Genomic DNA, 22,447 nt, shown 5'->3' on the forward strand with positions numbered 1-22,447 from the left:
CTTACAACAATCTTAGATCGTTGGTCTTTCTAAGATTGTGTGGTGTGTTACGGTAGATCGTCCTCCGATCTAAATCAGGGGTTTTCCCCGACCGTTTTGTGAAATATATGGTTTTGACCCTGAGTGCACTGTAATTCTTAAGGGTGTTCCAGCTACAACTAAACTGGATGATGTAAAAAGGGCCTTTGTAGCGCTTGATGACAGGGAGACTGTCAATGTGCAATTCATTGACAGTCTCCCTGATTCCATTCTGTGCCAGTTCGGCGAAGGTATTACTCCTATGTTGTTGGACTGTGAGTACTCAGTTGTTGATTCATTATGGGAGGTTGTACAGATTGATGACTACTGCTCCCCTAAATGTGAAAATGAGTCATTCAGTCAGGAAGTAGTACCTCTTGCACGTGCCATTGGTAACATGACCACGTGTTTTCAGGAACAAGTGCACGAGTTGGCCTTAACATACAAAATGGACCCTGCTACAATAAGTCAGGTAGCTGCAAGTCGTATTTATGGAAAACATGAAGAAAGAAACATTGTATCATCAACTCCAGCATCTGCACTCAAAACCCAGCCAGTCACCCGTGCAAGACCAGCTGTCGCAGATGATGAGAACCATACCTCAAATGGTATTGGCTGTATTAATCAGCCCTCTGCCTGCTGATGTCCAAAAAGTTATAGTAGAACATATTGTAAAACATGACTCACCAGTGCACCAGCCTCCTCCAAGAGAGCTACGGCTTTTCTCTGGTAACTTTCCAAAACCTCCAACAGAAGTAGATTTTAGCATATGGCGGCTTCGAGCTAAGCAAGTGATAAACGACATTAGCCTATCAGAAGGGCAGCAGCGCCGTATGATACTCGATAGCTTACTTACCCCTGCCTTAACACTAGGACTGCTAGGTTTTCAAGACCTGCAAGGTTTTTAAGACCCGGTCTTGAAAACCTGACGACTCTGATGGCTCAAATTAGCCTCCATTCATCCATTCTTCTATTCTTCTATTGTTCTATTGTACATGTGGTCGTTGACCGTCAGGCCAGAAGGTAGGGATGTGAATAGTCCATGTTGAGGGTGGGTATCTATGATACCTACAACTCAGTTTAGTTTTGAAGCGATGTTTTTGGAGAGATGTGACTTTTTGCAGTTGATCCATGATGTTGTGCTGCATTATCCAGGTCATTTTGCCAAATGTACATAGAGTTTGCAAAACATACAATCTGTTTCAAAAAGTATGCAAAGGTTTTTCTAAAAGAAATGAGTAATGTTTCTCTTTGAAATAAAGCTAAGAGGGTATAAAATGACAGTTTAGAAATAAACTAACCAAATTAATTGTGTTGATCCACCTCAAAAAAATCATGCAAAAAGTGTAAGCAAAAGAAATCTGGGAGACTTTGCACATGCAAATTTGCATGCAGCCTTTTGTGCTGTGGAGGATAAATAGGTGACTGCTTCACCTATTTAGTTCACAAGAACTAATGGCATTTATTTCAGTCATAATCTTGCGGGGGGTGACCAAGGTTCCATCACTATGTGACAGCTGGTCAGCAAACCTGGCAAACATGATTGACATGGCAGCACTGAATGCACATGTGCTTTATCAGGCATACATTGGGGTGCAGGAGAGACGGGTGGACTTCTATTTTACTGTCAGTCCTGCACTTTATATTTTATATTTAGATTTATATTCATATTTTATACTGTATTTTATTTTACTCACAACATTGGAACCTCAAACATTGTCTTGAGCCGTATGCAACGAAATTTCGTTCTGTATACACCCTGTGCATGCAAAATGACAACAAAGTCAGTCTAAGTCGAAGTCGAAGTCTAAGGAACAATTGTGCAACTGTGAGATGCGTTGAGGCCATTACCAGGGTACTTATAAGGTAATGGCCCTATTTACTGAACAAAAGCACCTGCTAGATAAAATCCTTCAGGTCATTTGGCCTGTCTCTAGACTGAATAGGTAGAAACACCAAATGGCACATTTCTCTGAAGCTCAGCTTCCAACTGCCTGATCCTCTCTTCCAGTTGCTCTCTGGAATAGACATCTGGTCCTAGAGGGAGTGTGTTGCCAGCGGGCTCTGAGGTGTCACTTGTGAAATGAGTCCTGGTATGGACTTTGGTTGAGCTTGCCCCCATATATCGCTTTCTCCTCATTTCCTTTAAATTGCTCTCTTTTTCATATGTTCTTATTTTGAACAGTAGTTCTGAAAACGTCAAAATGGTGTGTGCGCTATAACCTGACTCTTGCAGACGCAGTGTAGTTATTAAGGAATCATCCCAACAGCCTCGGAGGAACTGCTTTAGTAACTGAGAGTCAAAGTCTTGCTTGGCCACACCGCTGCTTTCTACAACTTCCTGCAGCAGAGTTTGAAGTCGACGGAGGTAGTCAGACGCCCTCTCCCCACTGTTCTGATGTGTCTCTAGAAACTGAATATACAGCTCTTCCCCTCCTGTTACATTACCATATGCTTTCTCTAATTCTTGAAGATAAGCACTTGGTGTGGCTTGGGCTCCAATGAAAAGAGCCACATTTAAGGGAGGAGAGGAGGCGGCAGCCTCGTCAGGGCGATCAAAAACTCACACACACTGGTACTGGGAATTCCCCAGTGTTGTCCTTTAATAAATACGCTCTTCACCAACCTTACAAGCCCGGTTGAACAGCTGCTATATTATCAGACATGAAGATTAGCAGCGTCCAAACAACCCGTAACGTTACTAAAAAGTTAGAGAGCTAACATGTCTGTCTAGCACGTTTCTCCCACGCTCTCTACAGAGAAGCCGTGGCGCATACTTGTGACGTCATTAACAATACTAAAGTATCTTAAAGAGACACTACACAATTACGGCTGTTACAAGGTCAATGCGAGATCTGAGCGGTCTGTTTATAAACAGCATTGCAGGTGTCTGATTAGTTGTTGCATGGACAGAATTGCGCTACACCAGGAGGAAATTGTCAATTTTGTGTTGAAGAGAGATGTCTTCTTTTGTCATTGCTTTTATGGACTTTTTGAATGTTTGTACAAACCGTTCTGCTAACCCGTTTGTTGCTGGATGGTGAGGTGCTGACTTGAAATGCTTGATACCATTCTTTTTCATGAAGTCTTGGAATTCTTCAGAAGTATACTGTGGGCCATTGTCACTCACAATTTGCTCAGGTAGGCCATTCCTGGCGAAGATGGTTCTCAGAACAGAGATAGTCTTTTCTGATGTTGTTGATTTCATTGGGACTACTTCTGGCCATTTTGCGTGAGCGTCCACAGCAATGAGAAACATAGAGTTCATGAACGGACCAGCAAAATCAATGTGCACTCTCTGCCAGGGTACAGACGGCCATTCCCACGGATGTAGGGGAGCCTGTGGTGGTGTGTTTTGAACGCTCAGGCATCCTGGGCATGTTTTGGTGATGTCCTCAATCTGTTTATCTATCCCTGGCCACCATACATAGCTACGGGCCAGACTTTTCATCTTCACCGTACCTACGTGAGCCTCATGCAGACTGTCCAACACTCTGGTGCGAAGCTTGGAGGGCACTACCACACGTGATCCACACATCAAGGTTCCCTGGCAGACTGACAGCTGATCATGTCTTGCTGAAAACTCAGGATAGTATGGATTCCCCTGGGCAGGCCAGCCTTGTACTGTGATGTCATACACCTTGGAAAGTGTTGGGTCATTCCGCGTTTCTTTTCGTATCAGGGCATTTGTAACTGGCAGCTGATCTACCAGTGTTGTGTGGAACATTTCTGCCGGGTCACCCTTTGATGGTAGTTCCTCCACAGATGTTGACAGTGGGAGGCGTGACAAACCATCAGCATTGCAGTGTTGTTTAGTCTCCTTGAACTTGATGTCATACGAGTGTGCTCCTAAGAACAGGGCCCATCGCTGTAGTCGCGCAGCTGACATCACTGGGACTCCTTTTTGTGGATTGAATATTAACACTAGGGGCTGATGATCAGTCACTAAGGTAAACCTTTGGCCATAGAGGTAATGGTGGAACTTTTTGATACCCCATACTAGACTAAGGGCCTCCCTGTCAATCTGTGAATAATTGCGTTCGGCACTTCTCTCTCTCACAGGGACCTTGAAGCGAATGCAATTGGGCGTTCAAGTCCATTATCCATCGTGTGCGACAGGACTGCACCAATGCCGTACGGGGACGCGTCACATGCTAGACGGATGGGTCTGGATGGATCATAGTGGGTAAGTAGCTCGTCAGATGTTATTAGTCTTTTTGTTTCTGTGAATGCCTTTTCACATTTTTCTGACCAATGCCATTCCACTCCTGTTTGCAGCAGTGCATTTAGTGGATACAGCACTGAGGCAAGGTTTGGTAGAAACTTGTGGTAATAGTTGACGAGACCCAGGTACGATCTGAGTTGTGACACATTTTCAGGTTTAGGTGCGCACTGCCTCAATTTTCTCTTGTGACTTGTGCAAGCCGTGCTTGTGAATGACATGTCCGCAGTATGAGATTTCACTTTTGAAAAATTCACATTTCTCTCTCTTTGCCTGTAGCCCATACTCACTCAGCCTGGTGAGTACTTTGCTCAGGTTTTGGAAGTGATCATCATCATCTTTTCCTGTTATATCATCCAGGTAGCATTGTGTTCCAGGTATATCCTGGAGCACCTGATCCATGGCTCTTTGCCAGATGGCAGGGGCTGAAGAAACACCAAACACAAGACGATTGTATTGGTAAAGTCCCTTATGAGTGTTGATGGTTAGAAACTTTTTGCTTGACTCCTCCACTTCCATCTGGAGATAGGCCTGTGACAAGTCTATCTTTGAAAACTTCTCCCCACCAGCCAATGATGAGAAGATGTCCTCTATTCGTGGAAGAGGGTACTGCACCATGCGCAACACCGGGTTGATGCTCACTTTGAAGTCCCCACATATACACACTTCACAGTCAACTTTTGAGAGAATGCCGGATGCCTCCAAGCTTTGCAGTTCAGCGTCTATCTTGGGACGTAGGGCATACGGCACCGGGCGCGCCTTGTGGAATCTTGGGTTGGCATCTTTGTCAAGTTCAATTTTTGCTTTTAGGTGTTTTAGTTTGCCAGTGCCTTTCTCGAACACGTGTGCATTAGCCTCCAATAACTGTGGAAATCTCTGCTCAGGCCTACGGGTGGAGCTCTTGAGACCTGTTGAGATATTCAGGGCTTTTATTGCATGCCAGTCAAGCTGAATTCTTCTCAGCCATTCACGCCCTAGTAGCGCTGGGTCTGTGGTTTTCAGGACATAGAGTTCTAGCTTGTGTGTTTGGTCACCATAGACCACATCCAATTTAAGTTTCCCTTTTGGTGACACTTTTTCACCAGTGTACAGTCATGGCCAAAAGTATTGAGAATGACACAAATATTATATTTTCACATGATCTGCTGCCCTCTGGTTTTCATGTGTGTATGTCAGATGTTGTCATCACATACAGAAATACAATTGCAATCATATTATGAGTAACAAAAGCTTTTAATGACGGTTAGAATGAGTTAATGCAGCAAGTCAATATTTGCAGTGTTGACCCCTCTTCTTCAGGACCTCTGCAATTCTCCCTGGCATGATCTCAATCAATTTCTGGACCAAATCCTGACTGATAGCAGTCCATTCTTGCACAATCAATGCTTGCATTTTGTCAGAATTCCTAGGTTTTCGTTTGTCCACCCGTCTCTTGATGATTGACCACAAGTTTTCAATGGGATTAAGATCAGGGGAGTTTCCAGGCCATGGACCCAAAATCTCTATGTTTTGTTCCCTGAGCCAGTTAGATATCACCTTTGCTTTATGGCAAGATGCTCCATCATGCTGGAAAAGGCATTGTTCATCACCAAACTGCTCTTGGACGGTTGGGAGAAGTTGCTCTCGGAGGACATTCTGGTACCATTCTTTACTCATGGCTGTGTTTTTAGGTAAGACTGTGAGAGAGCTGACTCCCTTGGCTGAGAAGCAACCCCACACATGAATGGTTTCAGGATGCTTCACAGTTAGCATGAGACAAGACTGGTGGTAGCGCTCACCTCGTCTTCTCCGAACAAGCTGTTTTCCAGATGTCCCAAACAATCAGAAAGGGGATTCATCAGAGAAAATGACTTTACCCCAGTCCTCAGCAGTCCACTCCCTGTACCTTTTGCAGAATATCAGTCTGTCCCTGATGTTTTTCCTGGAGAGAAGTGGCTTCTTTGCTGCCCTCCTTGAGACCAGGCCTTGCTCCAAGAGTCTCCGCCTCACAGTGCGTGCAGGTTCACTCACACCTGCCTGCTGCCATTCCTGAGCAAGCTCTGCACTGCTGGTAGCCCGATCCCGCAGCTGAAACACTTTTAAGAGACGGTCCTGGCGCTTGCTGGTCTTTCTTGGGCGCCCTGGAGCCTTTTTGGCAACAATGGAACCACTCTCCTTGAAGTTCTTGATGATGCGATAGATTGTTGACTGAGGTGCAATCTTTCTAGCTGCGATTCTCTTTCCTGTTAGGCCATTTTTGTGCAGTGCAATGATGACTGCACGTGTTTCTTTCGAGGTAACCATGATTCACAGAAGAGAAACAATGATGCCAAGCACCAGCCTCTTTTTAAAGTGTCCAGTGGTGTCATTCTTACTTAATCATGACAGATTGATCTCCAGCCCTGTCCTCATCACCACCCACACCTGTGTTAATGGAGCAATCACTGAAACGATGTTAGCTGGTCCTTTTAAGGCAGGGCTGCAATGAAGTTGAAATGTGTTTTGGGGGATAAAGTTCATTTTCTAGGCAAATATTGACTTTGCAATTAATTGCTGTTACGCTGATCACTCTTTATAACATTCTGGAGTATATGCAAATTGCCGTTATAAAAACTGAAGCAGTAGACTTTGTAAATATTAACATTTGAATCATTCTCAAAACATTTGGCCATGACTGTAGGTTTTTAACATCACTGATGTCTTTTTCAGTGGTAAGTGGGAGAACAGCCTGTCATAATCGGTTTCGGAGATCACTGACAAAGCTGAACCTGTGTCCAGTTCCATTTTTAGTTTCACTCCAGACACTGTAGTTGTGACCCATATTATTTTTCTGTCTTCTTCAGTTATGCTATGTAACTCGAAGCATGACAGGTCATCATCCTCACTGCTGTTTGTGTTGTCAGAATGTTCTGTAACTTTGTGCATTTCATTTGCTTTGGCCTTTGATTTAGGTTTAAAACCTTTGTTCTTTCCAGATTTTTCTTTTTGGGTATTTGTTTGGTCTGATTTGCATGCTCTTTCTATGTGGCCTTGTTTGTGGCATTTCCTACATGTCTTTTCTTTGAACCAGCAGTCGTTTGCTTTGTGTGAGGATTTACCACACCTGTAGCATTTTTGCTTTTTCCCATCCAAGGACATTTGATGCACTTCGTTTTCTAAGCTTTTCTTCTGTAGCTCTGATGTCTTCTGTAGCTTTTTTTTTTTTTTCCAAGATGGCAGCGCACGCAGTTGCAGTGGCTCATTGCTCTCTCGGTCGGTGTACAGTGGTGTGAAAAAGTGTTTGCCCCCTTCCTCATTTCCTGTTTTTTTGCATGTTTGTCACACTTAAGTGTTTTGGAACATCAAACCAATTTAAAAAATAGTCAAGGACAACATAAGTAAACACAAAATGCAATTTGTAAATGAAGGTGTTTAGTATTAAAGGAGAAAAAAAATCCAAACCATCATGGCCCTGTGTGAAAAAGTGATTGCCCCCCTCGTTAAAATAGATTATAACTGTGGTTTTTAACACCCGAGTTCAGTTTCTCTAGCCACACCCAGGCTTGATTATTGCCACACCTGTTTTCAATCAAGACATAACTTAAATAAGAGCTGCCTGACACAGTAAAGTCCACCAAAAGATCCTTAAAAGCTACTCATCATGCCGAGATTCAAAGAAATTCAGGAACAATTGAGAAAGACAGTAATTAAGATCTATCAGTCTGGAAAGGGTTATAAAGCCATGTCCAAAGCTTTGGGAATCCAGCGAACCACAGTGAGAGCCATTATCCACAAATGGCGAAGACATGGAACAGTGGTGAACCTTCCCAGGAGTGGCCGGCCGCCCAAGAGCGCAGCGACGACTCATCCAAGAGGTCACAAAAGACCCCACAACAACGTCCAAAGAACTGCAGGCCTCACTTGCCTCAGTTAAGGTCAGCGTCCATGCCTCCACCATCAGAAAAAGACTGGGCAAAAATGGCCTGCATGGCAGAGTTCCAAGAAGAAAACCACTGCTGAGCAAAAGAAACATTAGAGCTCGTCTCAATTTTTCCAAAACACATCTTGATGATCCCCAAGTCTTTTGGGAAAATATTCTGTGGACCGATGAGACAAAAGTGGAACTCTTTGGAAGGTGTGTGTCCCATTACGTCTGGCGTAAAAGGAACACTGCATTTCAGAAAAAGAACATTATACCAACAGTAAAATATGGTGGTGGTAGTGTGATGGTCTGGGGCTGTTTTGCTGCGTCAGGACCTGGAAGACTTGCTGTAATAAATGGAACTATGAATTCTGCTGTCTACCAAAGGATCCTGAAGGAGAATGTCCGACCATCTGTTCGTGAACTCAAGCTGAAACGAACTTGGGTTCTGCAGCAGGACAGTGATCCTAAACACACCAGCAAGTCCACCACTGAACGGCTTAAGAAAAACAAAATGAAGACTTTGGAGTGGCCTAGCCAAAGTCCTGACCTGAATCCTATTGAGATGTTGTGGTATGACCTTAAAAAGGCTGTTCATGCTCGAAAACCCTGTAATGTAACTGAATTAGAACAATTCTGCAAAGATGAGTGGGCCAAAATTCCTGCAGAACGCTGTAAAAGACTCATTGCAAGTTATTCCAAACGCTTGGTTGCAGTTGTTGCTGCTAAAGGTGGCCCAACCAGTTATTAGGTGTAGGGGGGCAATCACTTTTTCACACAGGGCCATGATGGTTTGGATCTTTTTTCTCCTTTAATACTAAACACCTTCATTTACAAATTGCATTTTGTGTTTACTTATGTTGTCCTTGACTATTTTTTAAATTGGTTTGATGTTCCAAAACACTTAAGTGTGACAAACATGCAAAAAAACAGGAAATGAGGAAGGGGGCAAACACTTTTTCACACCACTGTATATACATATACAGTCGGGACAATCTCCTGACGATCGGTGCCCGCTACGAACTAGATGTTACAGCTGATTTTCAACGCTTGGAGCCCCGGCGCGCCTTGGATTACCATCACAGCAGGGAGGAAGCGACGGCGGCGTAGAGAGAGAAGGTAGAAGCGGGGCTGCAGGGCCGGCCTGCTAGCTAGGCTACGGAGGCAACCACACAAACCACCGCTCCCCAGCCTGTTTCTCTCGAACGCCAGATTCCTTGCAAACAAGATGGATGAACTGAGACTACAGGCTGCATCTCACAGCGCAGTGAAGGACAGCTGTATTCTTCTGATCACGGAGACCTGGCTGCATCCAGACGTAGCGGACTCTGCCATCGAGCTAGCAGGCTACACAGTACAGCGCCACGACAGAACGAAGGACTCCGGTAAGAGCAGAGGAGGAGGGCTCTGTGTGTACCTGAACAACACCTGGTTACTAACACAGCGACTGTCATCAGCCATTGCTGCCCAGACCTGGAGTATGCGACTGTTAGATGCAGACCAATATACCTCCCCAGAGAGTTCACCGTAGTCATTGTAACCGCTGTTTACATCCCACCGGATGCTAATGCTAAAACAGCTATTGGACTTTTGCATGGCAGCATTAGCCATCTGCAGAGCATCTATCCAGATGCTGTGCACATCATAGCGGGGGACTTCAGCCATGCAGACTTGAAGACGGCGCTCCCCAAGTTCCACCAGCATGTAAAGTGTGCTACAAGAGAGGCTAACACTCTAGACAAAGTCTACTCCAACATCAAGCTAGGCTACAGGGCTAGACCACTTCCTCACCTGGGTCAGTCGGATCACCTGTCCCTGCATTTAATTCCTGCTTATGCCCCCCTCAGGAAAACTGCTCCAACCATCACCAAAACCATCCAATCCTGGCCCCAGGATGCGACACACCAGCTGCAGGACTGTTTCAACAGGACAAACTGGGATGTTTTTGAACATCAGGACCTGGAGGTTTTTACAGACAGTGTACTGTGCTACATCAAGAACTGTATTGACACTGTAGCTGTGGATAAACGCATCCGGGTCTTCCCAAACCAGAAGCCCTGGATGACTCAGGAGGTCCAGCGACTGCTAAAGACCAGGAATACCGCCTTCAGGTCTGGGGACAGGACCGTCTACAGTACAGCCCGAGCTAACTTGAAGAGCGGCATCAGAATGGCTAAGTCTGACTACAGGAGGAGGATAGAGGGCTACCTTGATAGCAACAACAGCAGGCAGGTCTGGCAGGGAATCCAGCATCTCACCAACTACATCATCAGCCGAAACATCGTCAGTGACCCCTCACACCCCCACCATGGACTGTTCTCCCTGCTGCCCTCTGGAAAGAGGTTCCGCAGCATCCGGTGCAGGTCCACCAGGTTCTGAAACAGCTTTTTCCCACTTGCCATCAGACTGCTGAACTCTTAACTGGACTGCACTCAAAAACTGGTCTCCACTTCATACCTTGCACATGTACAGAGCTAAATAACTTCTATTTTACTGTCAGTCCTGCACTTTATATTTATATTTAGATTTATATTCATATTTTATACTGTAGTTTATTTCATTCTGGAGTAACCTCACAACATTAGAAGCTCAAAGCATTGTCCTGAGCCGTATGCAACGAAATTTCGTTCTGTATACACCCTGTGCATGCAAAATGAGAATAAAGTCAGTCTAAGTCTAAGTCTACAGGACCAACCTCGCAGCTGCGGAAGGCGACGCCACGCTGGCAGAGGAGCTGAACCTCTTCTTTGCCCGCTTTGAGGTGAAGCCAACAGAGGCAGCCACACTACACCAAGCGACCCACAACACCACACCCCTCTTTGTAGAGGAGCACGAGGTGAGGCGCACACTGCGGGCCGTCAACCCAAGGAAGGCTGCTGGTCCTGATGGCGTCCCTGGACGTGTCCTGAAAGACTGCGCCGATCAGCTGGCTGGAGTCTTCACCAGGATCTTCAACCAGTCCCTAGCCATGTCTACAGTCCCATCCTGCCTGAAATCTTCCACCATAGTCCCCAAGAAACCTCACATCTCTTGCCTCAACGACTACCGGCCAGTGGCACTAACCCCTGTGGTGACGAAGTGTTTTGAAAAACTGGTCCGGGGTCACATCACAGCACTTCTCCCTCCTGGCTTTGACCACCACCAGTTCGCCTACAGAGCCAACAGATCCACAGAGGACGCTGTGATCACGGCCCTCCATGCTGCTCTGTCACATCTGGAGCAGCAGGGGAGCTATGTGCGGATGCTCTTTGTAGACTACAGCTCTGCTTTTAACACCATCCTCCCTCACAGACTGGTGGACAAATTGGGGGACCTGGGTCTCCCTCACTCCATCTGCATGTGGATTCTGAGCTTCCTGACCAACCGACAGCAGAGAGTTAGGGTGGGAAAACATACATCCACTGCCCTCAGCCTTAGTACTGGCTCTCCACAGGGCTGTGTGCTGAGCCCCCTGCTCTATTGTCTGTACACATACGACTGCACCTCTGCCCACCACAGCAACACCATCATCAAGTTTGCTGATGACACCACAGTGGTGGGGCTCATCTCAGGAGGCGACGAGTCCGCCTACAGGGGAGAGGTGGAGCGGCTGGTGCAGTGGTGCAGGGAGAACAATCTGCTCCTCAACAACTCAAAGACAAAAGAACTCATAATAGATTACAGGAGGAATAAAACGGACATTACACCACTAACCATTGGGGGAAAATGTGTGGAGAGGGTAGCTGATTTCCGTTTCCTGGGGGTCCACATTGAGCAGGGCCTCACATGGAACATGAACACCTTGGAGCTGATAAAAAAGGCCCAGCAAAGACTGAACTTCCTGAGGGTTCTCAGGAGGAACAGCATCAAGGAGAAGCTGCTGGTGTCCTTCTACAAGTGCTCCATAGAGAGCATACTGACCTACTGTATCTGCGTCTGGTATAACAGCAGCACTGCGGCTCAAAGGAAAACTCTCCAAAGGGTTGGGAATACAGCCCAAAAAATCATTGGCTGCCCTCTCCCCTCACTGGAGGACCTGCACAGCGACCGCTGTCTAAGAAAAGCACAACACATCACAAAGGACACTTCTCACCCCGGACCTTCTCTGTTCACACTGCTGCCTTCAGGCAGAAGATACAGAGCAACCAGAACCAGAACCAACCGTCTCAGAGACAGTTTCTACCCATAGCAATAACAAAACTAAATGCAATCAAAAACAACCATTAATCATCATGAATGGTGTATGTGAGAATGTGGCTGTTCTTATTTTTATTTTTTTTTGCCAGTTGTTTGTTGATTCTTGCATTGTGTGTGAATTGTGAGACAGTTATTTTTTGTTTTTGAGCATGTCCACCGACTGATGGCACCTTTTGAATTTCGTTGTCCTTGTGACAATGACAATAAAGATTTATCTTATCTTATGCACCCTTAGCTGCTGTTTCCATTGAGACAGCTAGTTCGAGTGCTTTCTTCAAATCTAGCTCTTTTTCGGACAGTAGCCTTTTTTGTGTGCTCGTACAGTGCATGCCACATACCAATCGATCTCTCAAGGCATCGTCAAGTCCCGTTTTAAAGTCACAATGCTGCGAGAGTTTGCGCAGTTCGGCCATATACTCAGATATGCTTTCATCTTTCGTTTGATTCCTCTTATGAAATCTGAATCTTTCCGCTATTACTAGTGGTGCGGGATTCAAGTGCTTCTGTAACGTATCAACAATGTCTTTATATGACTTGCTCGATGGTTTAGCAGGACTCAGGAGATTACAGAGTAGACTGTAAGTTTTAGCTCCCATTAGACTGAGGAGGACGGAACTTTTTTTTTCTTCCTCTATATCATTAGCGTCGCAGTACAACTCCACTCGCTCTATGTATGATTCCCAGTTTTCACTTGAACTATCAAACTCCTCTACTTTTCCAACGTGAGCCATTTTGGACATGGAATCCAGATATTATCCATTTATCCTTTCACTGTGTGCTATGCACTGTTACTCACGTATCCGTTGCTAGGTTTCGTTTTGTCTCCTGCTTTATTTCGTCCTTTTTTCCTTCCCTCCGGTTTAAATTTTCACTTCGTGCAGTTGTTTAGGGTCCAGATTCCTTGTCGCCAATTTGTTGTGTCTTTACATAGTATATTTAAATAAAGGATTCAACTCGGTGGTAAGAAAATGAACGTGATATGTAACTTGTGTTGTCTCACAAGTTACATATCAATGCGCGAGCAGATAACCTCTAGGTAACTCAGTAGCTAGGGGAGTGGTTCCGCTGAAGTAAATAGATCCACTTTACATACTACACCATCTGCTACAGAGATTTAGTAAAACATACCTGCATTTCACACATGGGCACCGAGGTAAAGTCAGTCTCTGGCATGAAAGAAACTCCTGCAAGGAGGAGCCATAATGTTACGGTGTGGGAGATTCCCGCCACACTTTTTCACGAACTAAACATTTCTATAACGCAACAAAAACAATATAATAGCAAAACTAGCATAACCTGGATTAAACATATTTCAATAATATGCAAAAACGAAAACCATAAACTTTTTTTTTTCTCCGAAGAGTTTTTACGGCACTAGCGGCTCGTATTTTTTCCACAGTAGGCAGACAGGAAGGAGGGAAGACATGCAGCAAGGGTCGTCGGGACCGGGAATCGAACCCGCGACGTCCGCGTCGAGGACTGGGGCCTCTAAGCGTGGGGCGTGCTAACACGCTGCGCCACCACAGCACGCCCCACCATAAACATATTTTATAAATATTATTTCTTTATCACATCGCAGAGACACGTTACCTCAACAGTGAGTGTAAGTGTCAATAAAATAGTTTATTTCTTGAAAAAATGTGTTTATTTCTAAAAGATAGAATAATGTATTTTAAGTTGTTTGGTTCACATTTTAAGATTTGTGTTAAATGATTGTATTTTATTTCATGTCAAATTATTTTTTGTCGAAAGTTATCGCGAGATTTGTGTTCATGTGTGAGGCTGCGAGACTTAAATAACCATAGAAGAAGCAGAAGCCTGGAACAGAGCTATGTGTAGCAGCCTCGTGTCCTGTAGCTGTCCAGGTATTTTGTAGTTATGTTTGTAATATTTTGTGAATTTACTGGTTATGGTGTTTTAATTGCTTAATATTTTGGTTTAGAGTGAATGACAAATCAATCAAGACCTCCGAAGCGGCAGGCGGCCACGAGGTAACATTTGTCAAAGCACGTGTCACATGTCTGTTTGTAAATGTATCCATGTCTAAAGCTGTGTGTTTTATTGCTATAGTTTTCACAGCATTTAATAAAAAGCCCGTCTTAAGGAAGCCGTGCCAGAGTTGTCACTTTGGAGCTACAGTGATCCTCATGGCTCTGAGGATTACCCATAATGGACCTTACCACAGGGGCCACTTTTAATTGGCTGATGCCCATTCTACCTGGCCGTCTCACAAACACACTTAGCTTCCCGTTAGCTAAGTACAGCATAATGGCAGAACTGATACAACTTCTACACCTTGAAGCCTGTCTGCTACACAGTCTTACGTTAGCTAAACAGATCAATATGCAATGTGTCTGTATCTGACACACACTAAAGATTTTATTTTAGCAGAAAAGACTTTGGACTAAACTGTTACTCCTGTTAGCCACGTTAGCACCAAGTACAGCTAGTCAGTCAACCATCGCTGTGTTCAGGGAAGCGCTGATTAATAATCGAGAAATAAATATCAAGCCTGGAAACTTGATATCGTAACGGACTGAATGTTATGTTTTTAACGTAATCTTTGCTCGTCTTGCGGGACACAGGCGGTTGCCACGGTAACAGATGTGTTTAAACTACAGAGAGAGAGAGAGTAAAAAGGTAGGAGTGGTTCTGAGTTGATCACCTGTTCAGGTTATTTTACCTTTGTTTCCCTTTGCTGTGGCTCATTACAGCCGCTGTAGTTTCTAAACGTTGGACTAATTACCTCGTTCGTTTGTGAGTTTACGTCATTCACAACAAACATCAAACAGAACAAATATATTTCATAAAATGTTAACAAACAAATGGCTTCTACCGCGGTAATTATGTGAAATTAAATGAATTATATCCCAACTTCAGAAGATTTGCCTTTACCTTTACAGAGCTCTTTGGTTCCTCCTATCAGTCTGTAGCTTCTCATATTGAGGTCAAAGTTCAGATCTACCATAACTGACTGACACCTGCTGGCCTCAGGTTTGCAACCAGCTTGTGACTGAGAAACCAGTAACCTCCTCCCAGTTGATGACATGAACTTGTTAGTTCCTCTGTCCATGTAGTAGCTGATTTATTGTGAAAATCTGCTAGAAATGATTCACTAATGGAGTCATGATTACATAGAAACAACGCGCTGCTAGGCTTTGCTTGTGAGACTTGCGGTCACGTGGGTCGGATGTGGGCGGAGCTTGGTAAGGTCCATTCCCCGCTCTTTCTAGGGTGAATGCAATACCCCGTTTTACCAGCAGACGGTGCATTTTAGCAGGATTTAACCTGAACCATTTTAACTATGTTACACATGTATCAAGTTTTTCTTTTTACTCACTAGTTTGTCAAAACCTTCAGTTCTGTGTCAACTCCGTCAGATGGACTTTATGTTGTTTTTTGTTTTATTTCTTTTGTTTCTTGAGAAACATTTGTCTGTAAAGTAAAAATATCACTAATAGGGTCATTAAAACATAATTTTATATTTATTTTTGTCAGATGGTGAGGTCAAAGTTCTGGGTCAGGTCCATTAAAAATGTAATTTTCAAAAAAAATGTTGCAACTGGGAGGCTGCACCTTATCATCTTTACATTTCCAAAACATTATTTGACATATTTGTGTACATGAACTTGAGGAATAATTAAAAACACTTTTTGGGAAAATGTAAACCCATTTTGTCCCACTTCTCAAGAGTCACTGTTATTCAACATTTTGTAAAGAATATAGAAATGACAAGGGGAGGAGTTGGAGCGAAATTGCTACCGCAGTTGATAAACCCGGTAACTTTTCAGCTGTTCTTCGTTAACGTGACGTAAATAGGTTATAATGATTTTCATTCAGTCAGGACTTTACGCTGACACTAGCCACATGCATTGCAGGTAGATTGCAGTAAAGCATTGATTAATGCCTGGTTTTAAAATTAGTTCACTGAACTTGCAGCCATTATTTTGTGCCCATTGTTGGACACCACACGGCAGGACCAAACCCGATCGAACCGTTATACCTAGGATTTCTGTCGGCTAATGTGTGATCTGTCAGGTTTTGAAAATGGGCCGACAATCGGCCGACAGCTCTAAGATCGTGTCGTCTGCGCTGGGCTTTACACTGAGGAAATGAGGTCAGAGGTCAGTGGAGAGCACCGGAGTTGAGCCTTTTTTCATTCAGTGTCATCAACAGAAAGAGAAAAGGGCCGGAAGAGACGATAAAGCCGATAATTAAAATGAGGTTGATAGTTTTAATTTATTGTACGATTAATTCATTTATCATTTATCGTGACAGGCCTATAATATGACTGATAACCAAACAGCCCAGAATAACCTGCAGAGAAACTAAAGGTCAACTCAGAGGTCAAGGTAGATCAGTAACCATGGAGATGAGCTGGTAGATAACTTTCATTCTAAGATTAAAAGTATCATTGCTCCCATTAAAGTGAACCGGTCTCAGTGAATCAGTTGTATTATTTTTGTTCAAAATAAAATTACTCATATTTATATTAAATCTGATACAGAAACCATGGTATGTGTCACTTAAACTACAAATTGCCATTACCAAGCTGTGACAGGTAACACAAGAAGTGACTCTGTAGCTGAAACTGATCTCAGTGCTGCTAACGCTTTAGCCTCATTGTTTACATCAGAGATCAGCTGATTGAGCTGAACGTTATAAATATTATAACATTATAAAGATCAGACCATCAGAAGAAGTTTCTCTGTTTATCATCAGAGACAGAGAGTCAGACGCCTCCTGCTGGAGCAGCTGGGTAACATCAGGGCAGCTGGGCGGAGCCATCTTGGTTTGTTTGCTGCAGCAGGTCATGTGACACTAGACACGCCCACTCTGATCTGGTTCAGAGAACCAATGAGAATGAACCTGGTTTACCTTCAGACCAGCCAATCAGAGAGCAGCTGGTGATGATGTCATCAGTTACCAGGTAGAGCAGGCTGGTGGAGGACAGAAGGAGTTACAGTGATTATAATTATTATCCCAGTGATTATAAATCATCTGTAGGACAAAAACTGCTGCTGGAAACATCTGGCTGAACTGGAGACGAACCAATCAGAGGCTCAGCAGGCAGTGAGTCATCATGATGGTATAAATCATCTGTAGGAGAACCAATCAGGATCATCTGGATCTCCTCTGGACCAGATCAGGTCAGGACTCTCTGCTGAGGTTCTGCTGGTTCTGAAGGTCCAACAGCCTGAAGTCTAACAGAGTCTTTGAGTCTGTAGAGGTTAAATAAACATTATTAATTATTAATGTTCAATAATCTTCTGATCACAGTTTAGTTATTTTCCCTTTAGGATCAATAAAGTATTTTAAACTGAATCTGAATCATGAATATGGTTTAATGTTGTGACATCATCATGATTATTATGAACTGAGATCATGTGACCAGTAAAACATGACCTCTGACCTCCAGCTGCTGGAGACAAACAGAATATTATAAACCAGTGAATATTTACTGTTATGATGATGAGTTGCTGTTTCTGACTTCTCAACTTGTAAATTTATTTTTTCAACAGATACTTAAACTGTGAGGATCTGATAGGAACCAGAACCAGAACCAGAGAGGAGCTGAGCTGCTTTGGGTTCGTTTGGATCTACAGGATGAACTGAGTTTTAAAAAATGAATGTGGGGTGTGCTGTGGTGGCGCAGGGGGTTAGCACGCCCCACGTTTGGAGGCCTTAGTCCTCGGCGCGGACGTCGCGGGTTCGACTCCCGGTCCCGACGACCTTTACCGCATCTCCTCACCCTCCCTCCTGTCTGCCTACTGTAGAAAAAATACGAGCCGCAAAAACTCTTCGGAGAAAAAAAAATGGAAAAAAAAATTTTAAAAAATGAATGGAAGTCAAAGGGAAGAGCCTGGAAGACAGAGAGACGAGTCTGACGCTCAAACTGAAACACCAATCAGGAAAACAGCTGCTGATGACTCATCAGTTGCTAAGAGACAACTGTTAGAGTTGACCAGATCAGGAGCGCCCCCTGCTGGGAGGATCTATAGAACAATTTATGTGTTGAACTAAATGTTTCACAGATTAAAGTTTCAGTTTTTCTCTCTCTGTGTCTCTGTCAGAGCAGACAGGAGACCCAGCTCAGTTTATTGATTTTTATAGAAAAATTCATTAAAATGATCTTAATGAGTTTTTATAAAATATCATTTCAGAGAAATAATAAACCAATCAGAACCAGTTCAACTGGAACCTGGTTCAGAACATTTAGGAGGTGAACTATGAACATGAACCAGTTCATTCTGAACTGAACTGAACTGAGTTTAGAACTGGTTCTGGTTCAGGAGGAACTGGACCAGAACCGACGGTTTATTAGAGTCAGTAGAACCTGAGAACTAAAACCTGATGAGAACCAACAGAACCTCAGACCAGAACCGGTCCATTACAGAACTGATTCATGTTTTAGTTCTTGGACCCAGCAGAACTCCTCCTCTGGTTCTGGTTCTGTAGAATAGATCCCATGTACAGTCAGAACCATTCCTGTTCAGACTCCAGAACCTCAGTATGGACCCGGTCCGCCTCTGTTTACTGATCTGTTAATAAAGTTAGCTGATCAAACACCCTGCTGACCTTTGACCTTCTGAGCAGCCAATCACAGCAAGCCGAGCCGGGTCACCCTGCAGAACTCAGCCCGACCCGAACAGAGCAGTTCTGGTTCTGATCAGGAAGCAGCCGGGTCCAATCTGAAGGTAAGAACCGATTGAGACGTTTCTGTTAAAACAGGTGGAGAATTTCTCCCCCTGCTGGTCAGGAGGAGGAACTGCTGCTGCTCAGATCTGGACCAGAACCAGAACCAGTCAGACTGGACCCTGACAGTCTGATGACTGGTTCTGCTGTGGTTCTGTAGACACAGAGCTGAACTGGATCAGAACCGTCCAGAACCAGAACCGGGTCTCAGTCTGATGGTCAGTTTGTCTCATGATCAATAATCAATATCAGTTTCTCTAGTAGAACAGGTGACATTAACCTGGTGACCTTATGACCTTTGACCTCCTGCTGACAGAATATTAAATAATCAATGATTATTGATCTGATATAAAGACCATCAGCTGATGGATCAGAACCACCTGGACCGGGTCCAGATCATCAGAACCTCCTCAGGCTGAAGCTGCAGCAGTCAGCCAATCAGGGCTCAGCTTCAGGATGATGTCATCATGAAGACGGAGAGATAAAATCTCCTGTCCTGAACTTTGACCTCATCCAGGTGACCAGGTGCTTCTAGTGTCCAATCAGAGGACAGACAGGTGTCACCTGGACAGACTGGACCAGGTGTCTCCATGAGGGACTCAGAACCAGAACCAGAACCAGATGGAGACCAGCAGGTTCTGGTTCAGATCCGACCCACAGCATGCCTGAGCCTCCACCTACAGAACCAGCTGCAGACTGAGACAGAATCATGGTTGACCTTTGACCCCTCCATGATTCACCTGACAGTCCACCAGGTGAATCATAAAGGTTGACCTTTGACCTCCTGGTCAGGATGACCTGGGTTCACTGTTCTGTTCTCCTCCCTGCAGTGCATCATGGGAACTCTGACGGCTCACCTGACTCAGGTAACTCCCGGCAGAGCGTAGCCCAGCCTCCTCTGTCCTGTAACCATGGTAACAGCTCTTTCTCCAGTCTGATGAAGATGAGGAAGCTGCAGCCCAGAGGGAGGAGCTTAGTCTGGAGGAGGCGGGGCCTGTCAGTGACGTCACAGGGTGGCTGCTGAGGCGTCTCCATGGTAACAGTAGAGGCTGCATGTTGCTAGGTGTGTGTGGGGGCATGGCCTTCACTGCAGGTAAGACCAGACAGATCATCTGGTCAGAACAACACCTGGTCTGGTCATGTGACTGACATGTTATTCTCTATCAGCGTTCCTATTGGCCCTCGCTGTGCTCAGGGGGCGGGGCCTCTGTTCCCAAGAGGTGGGACCACAGCAGCCTGGGGGCGGGGCTAATCGACCTTTAGACGGAGGGGCGGAGCTTTACCTGGGGGAGCTGAGAGAGATGATGAGGAGGCTGCTGCAGGACGAAGATCTGCTCAGCACCGTCAGGTAGACACGGTTACCATGGTAACAACTGGCGCCTGCCCTCTGATTGGCTGTCTCCGTTCCAGCCGGGTCAGCAGAGCAGATCATCCTCCCGGTTCCTCAGAGGGAACGGTTCTGGCCTCAGAGGTTCTGGGTCGGTTCAGGAAGCTGCAGATGGATCACACCTGGACCGAGTCGCTGTTCGCCACGCTGCAGGTACCTGACAGGTGAGACAGAGAGGGGCTGGGGGGGTCTGTCTGCCCAGCAGAACCGGTCCGATCCAGTTCCTCTACCAGGTTTATCTCATCATGTTGCTGACTTTATGACCCACTGGATCAGAACCGACTGACTTTGACTAGACAGAACATTTTCCTGTTCAAAGACACAAACAATCAGAACCAACAGGATGAGTTTCAGTTCAGGTTCCCTGAAGGCTCAGAGACTGAAGCCGGACCCAAAAGGACAGACTGAAGCCTTTACACTTCTCAAACCCAGAACCAGAACCTCACAGAACCGGTCCACTCCAGTAGAAACTCTTACAGAATAAATCAATAACTTCCTGGTTCCTCTTCCTCTTTCCATGAAACAAAATTCATTTTTTCTAAGTTAGAGCAGAAAATATTCACAAGTTTAAAGTTTTTACCACAACAGACTCCAGAACCAACCCTCTGGATTTGGTACGGTTGCCATGGCAACGGGACAGCCATCAGGTTCTAGAGGGACCCACTAACTGATCAGGCCGGTCCGGATCACTGAGGTTCTCCTGATGGTTGAAGGTTCATGGAGGTTCTGCAATGTTAGAAAAACATTCCAGGACTTTCCCAGGACCTTCAGTATGATTTTCCAGGACCTGGTGCAACAGGTTCATAAAGAAAAGTTTATGAATGAAAGATCGACCCACCAAGTTGAACTCTAGAGAACATGTAGGGTTTGGGTCAATAATCCTAATCTATGCAGAGAGGAAGGAAACATGACAGAATGTGGAAATGAATCAAAACTAAACTTTAAAATCCTGTTAGTTTATAAATCACTGAACGGATCAGAACCTTCTGCTGTCGTCATAGCAACCTTCCAGACCTCTCAGGTTCTGGTTCTGCATCAGAACCAGAACCAAACAAGAAGAAGCAGCTTTCAGCTTCTATGCACCACAGATCTGGAACAAACTTACAGAAAACTGAAAAACAGCTGAAACACTGAGATCCTTTAAATCTGGACTAAAACCAGCTGTTAGTTTTATTTGAAACGTAATCAATAATCAATTTAATGATGAAACTTGACTTTATGTCATGTTTTATTGTTGGTTCTGTTTTATTACTTTGTGTTTTTATGATTTAAATCTCTTGCTGCTGAAATGTGTTGTACAAATTAAACTTGATTAATTAATATTGACGTGTGAGTCATATGATGATGATGTCATAAACAAAAACATGTTAGCAGTGATGCAAACACCAGATTGTACATGTATGCAGAGCTAAAGGTTCAGAACAGACACAGTGAAACTCCTCCAGTCTTTAACTGGATCCCAGTTCATCCAGTTCATCCAGTTCATCCTTCATGTTCAGGTCAAAGTTCAGCTGCAGCTGCTTTGTGTTTTCAGCCTCATGATGTTGAACCTGGTTATCATGATCAGGTTTTACATTAAATCTAGTTAGATTATTAACAGGATTCAGAGCCGTGATGCTAAACATGTTTAGTTTCAGTAAACTATGAATCTGAATGAGGATCATTTAGATCAACTGGTTACTGTTGAGATCCAGTAACAATAAGGAAGAAACATCCAGTCTGTGCTGTGATTTATCTAAAACTGAGATTCATCCAGAAACATCCACAGACACAGGAAGTCCTTGAAGCCACATCCTGTCATAAACCAGAGACTCTGGCTGCTCTAGAGTCATAAATGACTTTTTGTCATAAATGTTTATTTATTCTCTGTGTCTCAGATGGTAGAAATCAGGTTCATAGGAATATAAATATAAAGTTAATCACATTTCATCTGCAGTGGTAAACTATCCCTTAAATACTGATCATATTTTAATTATTAAAATTATTTATTGTAAATCATCCAATGAACATTTTCTCCAATAAATCTGATGTGTTCAGTTAGAAATTATGTTATATTTATTATAGTAGA

General features: G+C 44.3%; 3 protein-coding genes across 9 annotated transcripts in view; 1 reads left to right on the forward strand and 2 right to left on the reverse strand.

Annotated features, from left to right (window-relative positions):
- The window catches only part of LOC102236986 (H-2 class II histocompatibility antigen, E-S beta chain), a 30,629-nt gene extending 17,145 nt beyond the window's left edge, over nt 1–13,484 (reverse strand). For 2 of the 3 annotated variants that reach the window (XM_023346471.1, XM_023346469.1), the window contains exon 1: nt 13,425–13,484. In XM_023346471.1, coding sequence (XP_023202239.1) covers nt 13,425–13,469 — 45 coding nt within the window. In that variant the 5' untranslated portion in view covers nt 13,470–13,484. Of the gene's footprint in view, nt 1–13,092; nt 13,171–13,424 lie in introns of those variants that run through there. The other variant, XM_023346470.1, reaches the window with a different exon arrangement.
- LOC111611002 (uncharacterized protein K02A2.6-like) lies at nt 1,888–5,395 on the reverse strand. The gene has a single exon (XM_023346467.1). The coding sequence runs from the start codon at nt 3,905–3,907 to the stop codon at nt 2,939–2,941; it is 969 nt and encodes a 322-aa protein (XP_023202235.1). The 5' UTR covers nt 3,908–5,395; the 3' UTR covers nt 1,888–2,938.
- Nucleotides 13,485–18,896: 5,412 nt separating the features above from the next.
- tfr2 (transferrin receptor 2) overlaps nt 18,897–22,447 on the forward strand; it is a 35,761-nt gene continuing 32,210 nt past the window's right edge. For 3 of the 5 annotated variants that reach the window (XM_023345874.1, XM_023345876.1, XM_023345877.1), the window contains exons 1-6: nt 18,898–18,994; nt 19,510–19,747; nt 19,823–19,858; nt 19,926–20,085; nt 20,160–20,340; nt 20,403–20,543. In XM_023345874.1, the coding sequence (XP_023201642.1) occupies nt 19,583–19,747; nt 19,823–19,858; nt 19,926–20,085; nt 20,160–20,340; nt 20,403–20,543 (683 nt within the window). In that variant the 5' untranslated portion in view covers nt 18,898–18,994; nt 19,510–19,582. Of the gene's footprint in view, nt 18,995–19,509; nt 19,748–19,822; nt 19,859–19,925; nt 20,086–20,159; nt 20,341–20,402; nt 20,544–22,447 lie in introns of all 5 variants that reach the window. The other 2 variants (XM_023345873.1, XM_023345875.1) reach the window with 2 other exon arrangements.

This window comes from Xiphophorus maculatus, chromosome 14, assembly GCF_002775205.1.
Source record: "Xiphophorus maculatus strain JP 163 A chromosome 14, X_maculatus-5.0-male, whole genome shotgun sequence".
Taxonomy (NCBI): domain Eukaryota; kingdom Metazoa; phylum Chordata; class Actinopteri; order Cyprinodontiformes; family Poeciliidae; genus Xiphophorus; species Xiphophorus maculatus.

Coding starts and splice junctions, on each gene's coding strand:
- LOC111611002 (XM_023346467.1), bottom strand. CDS start 3,907: ATGTCAGCTGCGCGACTACAGCGATGGGCCCTGTTCTTAGGAGCACAC.